The 13,669-nt window shown below is 45.8% G+C and overlaps 1 protein-coding gene across 1 annotated transcript in view; it reads right to left on the bottom strand.

Moving 5' to 3' along the window:
- setbp1 (SET binding protein 1) overlaps positions 1-12,512 on the bottom strand; it is a 39,393-nt gene extending 26,881 nt beyond the window's left edge. The window contains exons 1-2 of the mRNA XM_049577988.1: positions 11,578-12,512; positions 4,182-4,765 (exon numbers count right to left, since the gene is read on the bottom strand). Coding sequence (XP_049433945.1) covers positions 4,182-4,610 — 429 coding nt within the window. The 5' untranslated portion in view covers positions 4,611-4,765; positions 11,578-12,512. The remainder of the gene's footprint in view (positions 1-4,181; positions 4,766-11,577) is intronic.
- Positions 12,513-13,669: the final 1,157 nt, after the last annotated feature.

Raw genomic sequence — 13,669 nt, 5'->3', positions numbered from 1 at the left:
TCAAACCCCCCTTTCTCACAGGAATTAGTCAGAGTGGACGCAATGCCGGACTTTGTGTCCATTCTAATAATGTTTAATGAGTTTCTGTCCAATATCAGGCAACATAGTGCTACTTATTTGTTTTTTTAATAATAAAACTTATGAAATAATTTCAATGTGTGTATCAGTGCTCGACATTTTTCAGCACATTTTAACGATAAAGTGATAATACTGGTAGGCATGATAACTTTGGTCACTATATCTTTAATTTACAGTCAGAAACAAATAAAATGGAAAAAAAACTACCATAATAAATAGGAAGTGATACTGGCCAAGCTCTGCCTGGCCTCTGCAGCTGAATTAGTCAGTTGTGAACATTTACATAACCCCTATTTATTCCTTGCTTGGCACATCTTGTTACTATTTGATCCTGGAAAATGCCAGTTTCCTCACATGTATACCAGAAAGTTTTATTTTATAAGTCACAGAGGAGAAGTTTTAACAGTGGATCCTACAAAAGAAAGAATGGCTAAAAAACGCTGTCTTTCTTTGCGCCATTCTACATGTTTGCCTACTTATCTGTCTGTCTCTCCCCTTCTCTGTCTATTAGAGTCAAATCTCTGTCTTAATGGGCATCTATTGTATCCTGCCTCTCCCCCTCCTCTATTCACCACACTACCACACGCACATACACACTCCCTCTGAGGGGGCCCCTTAACCAGGCTCTCCATATGCCTGACCCCCACCTCCTTTCTCCACCTCCTCTTTCCACAACCCCCTTCTCCTCTCCCCATCTCCTGCTCACACTCTGGCTTCTGCTCTGTTGCTGCTGCTGCTGCTGCTGCTGCTGCTGCTGCCCCACGCTGCCATCTGCTACAAGACAACAGAGGGTGAAAGAAGGGAGGAAGAGGAAGAAAAGAGTGGTGAAAAAGAGAAAAGAGAAGAGTGAAAAGAGGAAGATGTGAGGGAAGAAAAGAGTGAGGGGAGAAAAAGCAAAAGAAAGAGGGACAGATAGGAGATAAAGAGAGAAAGAAGGAAAGAGAAGATGTGGACACAATACAGCAGAGAGCAGAGAGGCTGTCCATCTGCTCCCCCTCTCGCCTCCCCTCCCCTCCTGACACACAGCCTCACACACACCACAAAGAGAGTATTTAACCTCAACACACACACACATACACACGCGAGGGAGACTGAGAGACAGAAAGCAGCCCAGCCTCTCTCTTTAACCCGTTCCTCTCCAGTGAGCCTGCCTGTATTACACCCTTGGGGTGGCAGGTGATGGGTGGATGAGGGAAAGGATGTAAGGGGGGGAGTAGAGAGAAGGGGGATGGTGGGGGTGTGATTGAGGGACAGAGTGTAGGGGATGAAGGGTTGAAACTGATCTGAATCAACACCAACACATCCTCCGTTCCCCTCCCCTCCCCAAAACCTCAAATCTCAATAGAGACCAGCTTGCTACCCCTGTCACTATGACAACCTCTGTCAATCATACTGTAGCAGTGGGTTTACAAATGGGGACCGATGGCGCTGGATTAGGAATGGCTGCCCAAATATCAGAGTGAAGCGTTTAGCTCGCTCAGCTCAGAAATAGATTGACACTCTGAACATTTTTAGTGGCCTTTTTTTTTTATATTTTATTTACACAGAGGCGGCAGCAGATCAGACGTAGTCTACTCTGTGGTGAGAGTACACATCCTCCAGACAACTAGCTGAAATTGTGGCTGTGGATGACGTCGAATTCTGCAGATGACAAAGTAACACCCACATGCTTTCTTTCCAATTTGGTGGCAATTTCGTATTTGAGTCACCACTCAGACACCACACAGAGGGTGTCAGATTGAGGTGGTGATTTCAACCAATGTTCCAGTTGCTTGAAAAAACCCAACATACATGTAGAGCAGCTGTTTCCAACCTTTTCGGCTTATGAAGCATTGTATTTCCAACTACTTCTCACCAGTTGCAAATGCCTACTTGTTTTTACCAGTGTAATCAAAAGCAGGTTGTACTTTAGAGTCCTGGAGGACCAGAAATAAGAACATTTTTGAGCATCCCACCACCTTCTTCTCCAAGTAAGGAAACAGAGTATTCACAGTTCATATGTGGTTGGAATTCATATACACTTTTTAAAGGCTTAAAGATCTAATAATCTCTAAAGCGTATGTCATGCAAGAGAGCCATGTCATGCAGGTTGTCATTCTGACATTTAAGGTGTGTTGACTGAGTCACGACAACTCATGTTATGAGTAACATGCAAGAAAACATTCCACCTAAAAAGCTGCCGGTAGCTGCCAAAAGTAGCCTTTAAGTGGCACAATGAATTCAATAATTTTTCTGTCTGTAGCTGCTTTCTGTGAACTGTTAGCAAAGATGAAAAGGCAGAAAAGCATCCTTTCATTTACAGTTTACTGAAGGATGTAAACTTGCCACCAAAGGAACAGTGGTTACATGACCTTCGAAACGAGCCACAACTTAACCCTGCGGGTGCATGCATGTGCGCTTGTCATAGGTGCGCTCAGGTACACAAACAAATAGCACTACACCCCTGAATTATTCACTTTCACTTTGAATAGCTTAAATTTAACACACTACTTGGGTACTGCGTCAAACTGCACCCCCCTGACAAGCTTCTGTCAGATTAGGAATGACACTTTGTAGGAAGCTAGTGGTTGCATGGCAACTAGCGGCACCTCAAAAGTGTCGTGGGCACTATGTTCTGTCATCAATGCTTTCTTTAGCTACTACTAAATGTTAGCATTTTCAGTAGACAACCCTGCAGTTTAATGTGGAAGTGACATGTAAAAGATTTTTTTCTGTTTTCCTCAAACATATGCTGACATGGGTGTAGATTTCAGATGGGACACAAGGGACACGTCCCCCTCAAAATTCAGAACACATCCATTTGTCATCCCCAATAAAACCACGAAGGATGACTTTTATTTTGACGAAATAGGACAATTACACCATAGATTTATGCTAAAAAGGCACAAATCATTGCATAACAATACACCAGAGTGCAGAAAATTAAGTGTTTGGTGCTTTAAATATTCTGGCAGAGGACTCCCAAACGTCCCCCAAACCTGTGTCTCCCCCCCAACAAAGCCTAGGCCCTTGTGTGGTGGTCCACTAAACTGGCTCTCAGTCATCAAAACCCTAAGAACCCCTTAAGTAAAATATGTACATCTGTATACAGCTGGCTTCATGACACCACAGGTAGCGTGACTGAGAGGATGAGCAGCTTGCAGCTTCTAATTGGCTGACAACTGTATTTCCTTTCATTACCAGATTTTAGAGAGCTCATATCTTTTAGAAAATTAGACAATTTTCTGTTTAAATGTGATGTTTTTATGTGACTGGTTATGTGCAAATTTCCCTCGATAAAATGTCTTCGATGATGCTGACTGGTTTTTGAAGTAACAGCCCACAGTTATTTTTTGGGCTGCCTCAGACATAGAGTGAGAATATATCTGACCGTCCAATTACCTCATGTGCCACTTCAATGTGAGTTAAATCCACAAGACTAAAGCACAACAGAACAAAACGAGGCCCAGCATCATGTTGACAACATGACGCCCTCGCTCCTGCTGGGCCTGTCGAGCTCAGTGACACCGAGATGGCTGTCAGGTTTAGACACACACACCACTGTGTAGGTCAACACACGCTACAAACACTAGATTCCCCCAAGGACCTGTACGTACACAGTGTCACACACACCAAGCACCAGTGTAGTGAGTAAAGGGTGTGATGGAGGAGGGGGATGAAGGGGCGTGACCCACAAGAGCTGATTTCATTAAAGCAGAGGAGAGGAGAGGAGACAGGAAAGGTCTCTGTGTATATGACCACAAATGGAGAGAGCAGACAGCAGCTGTCACTTGCTTATGTCAGCCCTATTCTCAGCTCCTATGTGAGTGTGTATGTTGTATGCTTGTGTGTGTGTGTGTGTGTCACTGTGTGATCTCAGCTAGCCATGACTGGTTTCAATTACGCAGCAAACTTTGACCCTGTGTAACCAAGCAGGGAAACGAGCTACTGAGAGAGAGAGAGGTAGAAAAAGAGGAAGAGTGTGTGAGCGAGGGAGCGTTGAGATGTTGAGCTGGATGGTTTTTTCACCAGTGAAAACTCAAACTTATGAAAATCATACTGTACATGACAAACTGTACACTTACTGAAGCCACACATGAGCACTTTGAGGGATGGCGACTTACCCTTTTTCTAGGGGGTCCTCGTTCTTCGTCCTTCTGGCCCCGCCCTGCCCCGCCTCCCGTCCGTCCCTGCCGCCCCCCTTTGCCCTCTCCAACTGGAGGTCTGATGGTCATCCTGATCTCCGGTGGACAAATGTAGTTCTCAAGGTTCTTGGGGGGCTTCTTGGTGCGCTTGGTGGTCTGAATCTTCAGCTTTAGACTTCCCTCCTGGAAACTTGCTTCCTTGATGGAGAACTCCTGCTCCTCCAGAAGCCCCTCCCCCTGCTCCTCTAGCCCCTCCCCTTCGCTGATGGCACCGTTAATCACATCATCGCTGCGTGCCAAACCGATGTCCCCTGCTCCTACCTGGTCCTCTTCATTTGGCCCCACCCTGCCTCCCTGTAACTCCGCCTCTTTGGGTCGGGCCGAGCCAACCAGATCCCTTGGCTCCATCCACGCTCCCGCCAGAGCCAGTCAGGATGGGGGAAGCTGTGGCAGCCAGCCAATGGGAAGATCTAGAACAGTAGTCTATGGGGCTGGTTGGTTGTCAGTCAGCTACTGGGGTTGGGTTGGTTGTCCCACAGGAGCGCAGCGAAGCCAGGGACAGTCTGTGGAGAGAACAGGTGAATGACATGATTAGGAAAACTAAAACAGAGTCCTGTAATCCTCATAGCCTCCAATCCAGTGTTACCTCTCAGCACAGGCCTGACTGCTGTCATCAGCATCATTAGCCGCCTGTTATGTATGAAGACAAACACACCAGCTCATCACAGACCTGTGGGGGCACGCTGCCGCGCTCTCATTTGCATTTTGTACCTCACATAAACAAACTAATTTTTGACACCCACTAGCGCTTGCCTTCCTCTCACCCTGCCCTCGTCTTTACTCACTCTTTGCTAATCTCCTCTCCCTCCCATCGTCCCTTCGTACAATCCCCCACGACAGATCTGAAGCAGAGCGGTACAGACACAAGAGTGATCAGTGCAAAATAAGACATTCCTCTTCTCTGCTCTAAAACCAGGCTGAAGTTAGCCTGAGGACACAGGACAGAAAAAATGAAAGAAGCTGACTTCTGTTTTTTTTTCTTTTCACCAGAGCAGGGAAAGAGGGAGGGAATCACACATGGGGAGAAGGGAAGGCAGCAGAGAAAGACGGAGGGAAGGAATCTAAATTCTTTCCCCAGATGTGGTTTACGAGCTGGTCTGGAAAAACCAGCGTCTGAACTGTTTTACACACACATGCAGTGGCATTGATACACACACACACACACACACACACACACACACACACACACACACACACACGCGCATGAAAAACTACTTACACTCCATGCACATTGGTACACATACAAATGACAGTGTTGCTGTCACCAACTACACTTATTCACCCCTGCTGCTATTTGTGCTCTCCAGAGAAAATGTTGTGGTAGCCATTTCTCACAGGATTCAGGTTTTCCTTTTTGGATCATTGCACATGCTGGCACAGATATATATTACATACTTACATCAACACATGCACATATGCACTTACACACAGGCATATAAACAGAAAGCAACCAAAACAAACACTGGACTACACTTCTCACTGCAGCTCCAGGGAATCCCATCAGTCAATATGACATGAGGCATGACTGAGCTGGAAGTGGGGAATGCTGTCTCACACACTGAGCTTAGACTGACACCATTTACACTGATGTGAACCCAGACTAGACCACTACCTGCAGACATGACTCAAGTAAAGGCTTACTGCTCGCTGCAGACTCACAATGACCTGAGAGCACAAAAGGTTTACGGCTTTGAGAATTCAGCTAATACACTCTCTGACATTCTGAATGTGTATATGTGTGTGTGTTTGCTCTGTGTGCACTCCCGTACCAGCCCACGCTACTGTACTAACAGCTGATCCCCACCATAATACCCAACAGGCCTCACAGCACATGCTCACAGTCCATCCATCCAGCTATACCCGCTTATCCTTTTAAAGGGTCCCAGCTGATGCTGGGCAAAAGGTGGGGTACAGGACAGGTCACCAGTCAACCACAGGACACACATGGGCAATTTGGAGTTGCCGATAAACCTAACTTGCATGAGGGAGAAAAACACCAAGAGAAAACCTGTGCATCAGCCAGCAGTTTTCACTTTGAGAAAAAAAAGTGCTAAATACCGCACCACTATGCTGCCCCGTGCTTACAGTGTGATTGAATAATCATAATCCACAGTGGTATTTCAGAGTAAGACTGCACATAAACAGTGTCCAACCCTCAGGTCAAAGTCAACGGTTAGTCATTTTTCTCCTGCATTTGCTAGATTAAATAGAAATGAAAAGGTTTGTTTCTACGAACCTTCTCTTTAGCCGTAAAGTTTGCCAATCTGAAACCACAGTCTTTCAAAGCTGACTCATAAGGGTTATTGATGTAGGTTCTAGTAGCCCCATGGTGGTTAAGTATGAAAAAGACTTAAGGGACCATAACAGTGGTTTTGCATGTTTCAGCTTATGAACTCCAAATTGTGGATACAGAGCCAACTTTATACTGCCAGTCATTTTCCAAAGCATGCTTATAAGTTTTTAGATTGATTTCCAGCCTTCCTGGAAGTCATTGATTTTCATTCATTAAGGAACTTGAGTCTATAGTCTGTTTTATTTCAATGCCACAGTCACATTATCTTAGCATGGTAAGAAATTTCTGAGAAGGGACTTTTTTTAAAAATTATTTCTTGTTGTTGCTTTTGGGAAGTCTTTCAGAGGTGAGATTTTAAAGTTAGCTGCCCAACAGCAACCTATTCAAAGGTATAGTGTGTAGAATTTAGGGAGATATATTAGCAGAAATTTAATATAATATAATAAGTAGGTTTTCTGTGGTGTATAATCACCTGAAAAAAAAATTGTTGTGTTTTCTTTACCTCAGAATAAGTGGTTTGCATCTACACAGGGAGTGGGTCCTCGTCCATGGAGTCTGCCATGTTTCTACAGCAGCCCAGAGCGGACAAACCAAACAATGGCTCTAGATAGGGCCATCCGCCATAGTTAGTAGCCCTAATGGGCTGCACAGCATCTAAAACACACTGATTTTAACATGAAAATGATTTATTCAGTGTTTTTACCAGTTCAAATCACTGTGTCTTTTTGTTTTGGAGAGGAAGACACCTCTGCGGATAATTTGGTTCCTGGTAAAAAAAAACAAAAAAAAACTAGAAAGTCTGGATCTAAAGAGAGAGACAGATCAGCAGGTGCCGGGCTAGCCCATCTACGACCACCTGAGCAGTGTCAAAGAAACACTGACTAGTAACGTGAAACTGTTTTAGCCAGTGTCTTTACTGGTTTAAATCACCTGGAGTGGAAGAGCCCTCTGCAGATAATTCAGCTTCCTGTAAAAACTTCTTGAACAATGACCACTGAAGGAATCCTAACCAGGAGTTCATGCTTGGTACATGAAAGAAGTTTCAGCTGGTTGTAGTCTGCTATCCTCACTGCTAGATGCCACTAGATTCTACACACTGCTCCTTTATTGTAACAAACTCCCATTATTCGTTTTACACTGTTATCATATATCTCGTAAGTTTGATTTCAAGACAACAAAGCTGACTTTCAGTGCAATGGTTTTTGGCAGTCTAAAATCTCACATGTCAGAGCTCCCCCACTAAAAACAGTCTTCTAAACAGACCCAGCTTGCTGCATGACCACACGACGACAAGGGTTACATCAATCAGTAACAATGACGTACAAATAATGGAGGCTAAATGCTCAGTTTGATGGATGACCCATCTCAGGAAAGTCTCTGCAAGATTTTCATACCCCATTAAAACCAATGAAAACCACTGGCTGCCTGGAAGTTAAGAAATCAGTCCAAAAACGTATGGCATGCTCCGGGCAATGGTCAGCAGTAATGTACAGTGTAGGCCATTTGCATTTAATGGGCTAAAACATGCAAAACCACCACAGTGACCCCTCAGTTACTTTTCAGTATTCAAAGTTTTACAGGGATAACCAAAAGATAGAGAATCCAGGCTCTGTCCCGACCTGATCGTACAGTGCCCACATGACCATGTTTGGTCCTCCAGGAACCTCCCAGTCCCTAATGTCAGCTCAGTGACTCGCCCTCATGGCATGTGTGAAACTTAGCCACTCTGTCTGTCATGTGACTGAGGACAATGACAGGAAAAAGAGACAGCTGCCAGCCACAACAACACACACACACACACACACACACACACACACACACATCAAAAAGAAACCTATCCACTTCACTCTAAAGACTCAGTGCCCCCACACAACTATAACCCAGGATGACAACAAAATGGCGTCATACATTAGTACAGTCTTCATTCTGGGCCATTACTGTGTAAACTACTTAGCTGGGTCATGACTATTCCTCCTCCCTCCCTGCTCGCTGCCCTAAGCTGTGTTAGTTCTCTGTTACTGGCAGACAGGCTGAGAGTTTATGTAAGTCTGACCCCTCCTCGGGCCTCCCTTGCCTAGCCTGAGCCTCACTGTCTCCTCTCTCTCTTTCCCTCTCTCTCTCTCTTACACACACAAACACACTGGCACACACACACATACACACCTCGACTAGCCTCAGACAGCAGGGTGATTGTGAGAGGCCAGACTCACTGCATAAATAGCTTTATTATGTTCTCAAAACTACCAGCGCTAACCAGCTTCCCTCTCAAATAGCATAAGGTCATTCCCTGCGCTGGATGTGAGAGGCTGTGAATGAGACAGTCCTCCAGCGTTTTGCCTTGTCCTTTGAAAACAATTATGATAAAGCGTCGATAATGGAACGCAGATGGACAGAAGAGAGATGGTGAATGATACAGACACACAGACAAAACAGAGGTAGACAGAGTCGGAGTGCGAGTGAGAAACACACAGGGAGAGGGAGGCAGAGAGATGGCAGCAGAAACACAACCTTTTAAGGCTGCATACCCAGCAGCCTAGAGCCTGAGGTGGACTCACAAATAGCTCATACACACATGCAGACAGATGCGCGCACGCACACACACACAAGCTCGCACATTTACACATCCACGAGCACACCAAACGCCTGTGTGATTGCACAAGGTGAAGAGTCTTTTTTTTCGCCTTTTCTTTGATGTGAGAGTGTAGTAGAGGCTCGGCCATCCCTGGCTGTAGATGAGTATCTCAGAGGGATGATGAACATAGTGTGTCTGCCATTTTCATTTTTCATTTATCGTTTTTTCTCTCTTTTATTCCAGCCCTCTAGTGAAGGGGCAATCACGTAAACCAATGTTTCTAGAAGGATCCAATCTTTGGTTGGAGACAAATCAAAAGGAATGGGCCTGGCCTGCTAATACTTCCAAATGCAGCGGGCACGAGCTGGAAGTCTATTAGTCGTCTGCCTCAGAGCAGAGCAAGGTGAAGGAAGCCATCATTTCCACCCTGTCCACATCAAAGAGCGTATTCTGTTTTTTAAGTGAACATTATGAACTTCTATTTGGATTTGAAGTACAGAATAAAAACCCCTCTCTCCCCAGTTCAGCGTGGATGGCACAAGCATGTGTTCAGCTGTAGGGCAGCTAGAAGGACAATCATAAAGTACCATGTGTGGGACAGCCATAATAGAAAATGATGGCCTTGCAGGCGCTCTGTGCAGTCCCACACACACACACTCCTCTGGATGAGCCATATGCCAGGTAGCACTAAAACCATCCTCACCTAACTACCCCGCAGAAGCAGATGAATGTTAAACCATTTTAACTGCAGCAGAAGCCACAAAATGGCTGTCAGCAAAAACACCTCCCCTTCTCCCCAACTGTCTTCCTCCTTCCCCTCACCTCACTCACTCACTCACTCACCCCCCACCCCACCCCAAACCTCTGTTCTCTCCCCTCTTCTCTGTGCTACCTCTTTCCTTTACCCTCCACCTCCTACCTCTCACTCCCTCCCTCCCTCCCTCTTTCTGTGTGCTCTGCCAAAAGGTGCTCCAGTGCTGATATTCTGTTAAGAGAGCCTGCCAACAGTTAGATTTGTCCTTGGATCCCGTTCACATTCCCTCCTCCCCCTCTCTGTGATCCCACTTCGACCTGAGGTATCCAGCTCAGAAGGGGATACACCTAATCGATTTCTCATGCTTTAATTTAAAGGTGGCATGGGCGTCTCATTACCTAATAGGGGGCTTAATAGCCTGCTTCATACTTTTACGCCACAAAAAACGCTGCCAGAGTTTCAACTTCCCCCAAACCTGTTAACAAGACAAGATCGATGGTTCCCTCCGAGTCTGAATCACCTCTATTATCCATCCTTCAACCCTATTTCTTTCCATCTAGTCACTCACTTCTCTTACAATCGCCTCTCTTCTTGTGCCCTTTCTTTTCATCCAGTTTCCACACCTCCATTCCCATGTGTCCAAGAGACCTGACCATTTTTCCACACTTTTCCCTGACTCATCCAAGCTTGTCTATTTATCTTCTGGTGCTGTGGTTGCGACTGAGGTTTCTGGGGGCTGATGATAACAGTAGCCAGTCACTTTCACCCCTCACCTTTCTCCACGCAGCTTAAGCATGGCCATCACTTTTGGCCACGCTGTTTTCTGACACCCACGTGAAACTGATCAGCTATTGATAAATGGAACCAGAGTGGAGTAGCGCTGGCTTCCACCGAGCCCACTACAACATACATCTCTGTACTCATGCTACGGCAGCATGTGTGCATTCTGTGCCAGAACATGAAAACCAAACCAGAATGTACATAAAATAAGATTGAAACGCACTCCTTGCATACTGAGTGTGCCCCATCTTGCAACTTCCAAAGCACTTGACATCATTCACATGACATGTCCCTCTGCAGCCTCTACAACTCGTCCAGAACATGCAGAAAAACCACATCCAACCACAAATATTTCAAAAATTCCATAGGATGCAGTTAAATGTGACATGACAGACAACCATCTGCTGGCTGCATGTCACAGACCGTGATGCTATGTGATGGACTATCTGTGTCTGTGTAGATGCAGGAGGTCCACCCCAGTGGAGAAAACATTTGAACTGAGAGGTTGAGCTGCTCCTTGATCAATGTGTAGTGGACACTTCACCCCATTGACCTAATTAGCTGTTTTATCTTACTGCCACCTAATAATGGATGCAGACTGAGTGGCACAGCATTGTTTGGGGTGGTCTGTGTCTACGTGCGTGAATGCGCGCGTGGTGCTGTGAGTATGAACACGCGTGCGTGTGTTTATTCGGAATTTGTTTGCATGTGACTGCAAGCGTTTCCACATATTTCATGTCAATTACAGGATAAAAAAAATGGCACAGACTTCATGTGAAAAACTGCACAGGCTCGGGTGGCATGTAAAAGGCATGCATGCAAAGCAGACACACAGCAGCTAATAACATTTATAAAAACATTTCTAGCAGAGGTGTATTCAGGTGTGGAATGTGGCCAGTCAACCGGGGCTACTTACCCATGTCTAATGTTGTCACACACTCGGCTCTAACGTGTAAATATTTTATCAAGATCATTTACAATCCATTTAGACACATTTTACACAAGCGACGGATGGGATGACAGCCTCCCGGGGAGCTGTCAAACGGTGCCAGAATATATGTATATATCTTTTGACAGAAAACCCCGAGGAAAATGGCGTCAACGGTGCTTTGGGAAGGGAAAAAGGCGAAAATAGGATTTGCAGGCGATCTGATGACAGAAACAAGGTAGCCGCACAGGAGAAAAAAATCCAATCGGAAACTTGGCGCTTATGTCCAATTCCTGACAGAAATACGATCTTTAGAGGCTCAGGCGGATTGGCTGGTGTGGTGGGGAGCCGCGGCGGTGCAGAGTGCGTCTCCGGTGCCTTGCAGGATCACTGGTCACTCGGGGAGCTGCACAGCGTTGAGATCCCTCGCAAATCCGCTACTCGGTTGGTAGGGGAGGAGGGGGGGAGTAGGACTATTACTGCAGTCAAAACAAGCCCGCATCCGACTACAAGCCCAAATCCAGCGGGAAAATGTCAGCGACAAGACCGCGCTTTCAGCCGCCAGTACGGGAGACTGAGCAGCCGAGGCAGGAGGCGGTGGCTTAGGTCGCTTTCCTTCGCCGGTTGCATCGGATCAGGGTTTTTCTCTCTCTGTCTCTCTCTCTGTTCCTCTCTCTCTCTGCTTTTCCGATCGGTGAATGTCAGGTCCCGGAGCCTGGTGTCTGGTAATGATCTCACCCAGCAGACTGAAAGCTCTGGCCGAGCAGAGCAGAGGAGAGAGGAGAGCAGAGAGGAGGAGCGACATCGCCTCCACCTGGCAGCAAACACACTCAGCGCGTCTCCTTCTGCAACCTTCCCCTAATTCCCATGGCCTTCTCCTGTGGGACTGTAAAGCACAGGGTGAAAGCAACATCTGGCAAAAGGCCTGTTGTTTTGACTGAGTCACACTGTAAGGACAAAGTGATGTTTGGCACTTTTTCAACAGGTTAACATACAAATATTTTATAGTGTGACACTGAAATAAGTATTCCTATTGCATAAACGTGTGATTATGAATATTGAATCTCGTTTTTTAAAAAAACCAAATGAAACAGTTACACTTAAATGTTTAATTCCCTTACAGAAAATATGGGCTATTAATTTGTCAAGGGCACCTCAACAGATGTTAAGTTTACCAAATCAGAGTCCTTGAACCCTGCAGTGGCTTCCCCAGAAATGTTTCATAGGGGTGGCCAGGTGGTGCCACTGAAAATCTTGGGGTGGCACACCAAAATCAAAAGCCATAACTGAATAAGAATATAGGCTAGTTGAAAACTATGTCAACATAGAGAGTTTGGGAATTATTTTACTGTTAAATGACTGATTATCTGATGGGCATAGACTAAGGCCTAGTCCACACAGACCCATGTACTTCTGAAACCATGTATTATTCTATGCGATTTGGCTGTTTGGCCACACGCAACCGCACTTTTGGGCCCTTGAAACAGCGTTTCTTTGAAACCAGAGTCCAGGGTGAAGTTTTTGGAAGACTCCGGTGCCAGCGGTTGCATGTAGATAGGATAGCTGCAGTATTTTATTACTTGTCTCCATTGTTTGACGTCAGAGCGACGATAAATAGCTAGTGCAATGGTAGACCAAACAAACGGGATGGCATTTCCAGCTGCTCAACGTAACGACCAACGAAGGAGACTGCTCCTGTTGCTAGCTACCCCAACTACACTACCACGAAAGCAGCGACGGGCCTGCCAATGGAGGTTCTGGATCCGGCCGGGTCAGACCTCCGTTGGCAGGCTCGTCGCTGCTTTCGTGGCGTAGTTGGTCATTCAGGCGTCTCTGCTGTTGAATTAGGTCGTGCTATTTTTGTGGATCGGGTTGTTTTTATTTTCCGCACTTCCCTATTCCGGTATTGACTCTGACTTCTGATTGGTTAAAATGGCCTTTCCGTTAGAAGTTACATTGCCACGTACTGCTTTGGCATGTGTATTACATCACTTGGTAGCGGGTTTTGCGCTTTCGTGTCGATATCATATTTTTTTATCACACCACTCATGCGGACGAATTTTTTGGGGAAACCAGAGCC

The sequence above is a fragment of the Epinephelus fuscoguttatus genome, linkage group LG6, assembly GCF_011397635.1.
Source record: "Epinephelus fuscoguttatus linkage group LG6, E.fuscoguttatus.final_Chr_v1".
NCBI lineage: Eukaryota > Metazoa > Chordata > Actinopteri > Perciformes > Serranidae > Epinephelus > Epinephelus fuscoguttatus.
This window is presented reverse-complemented; position numbering and strand designations above follow the sequence as displayed.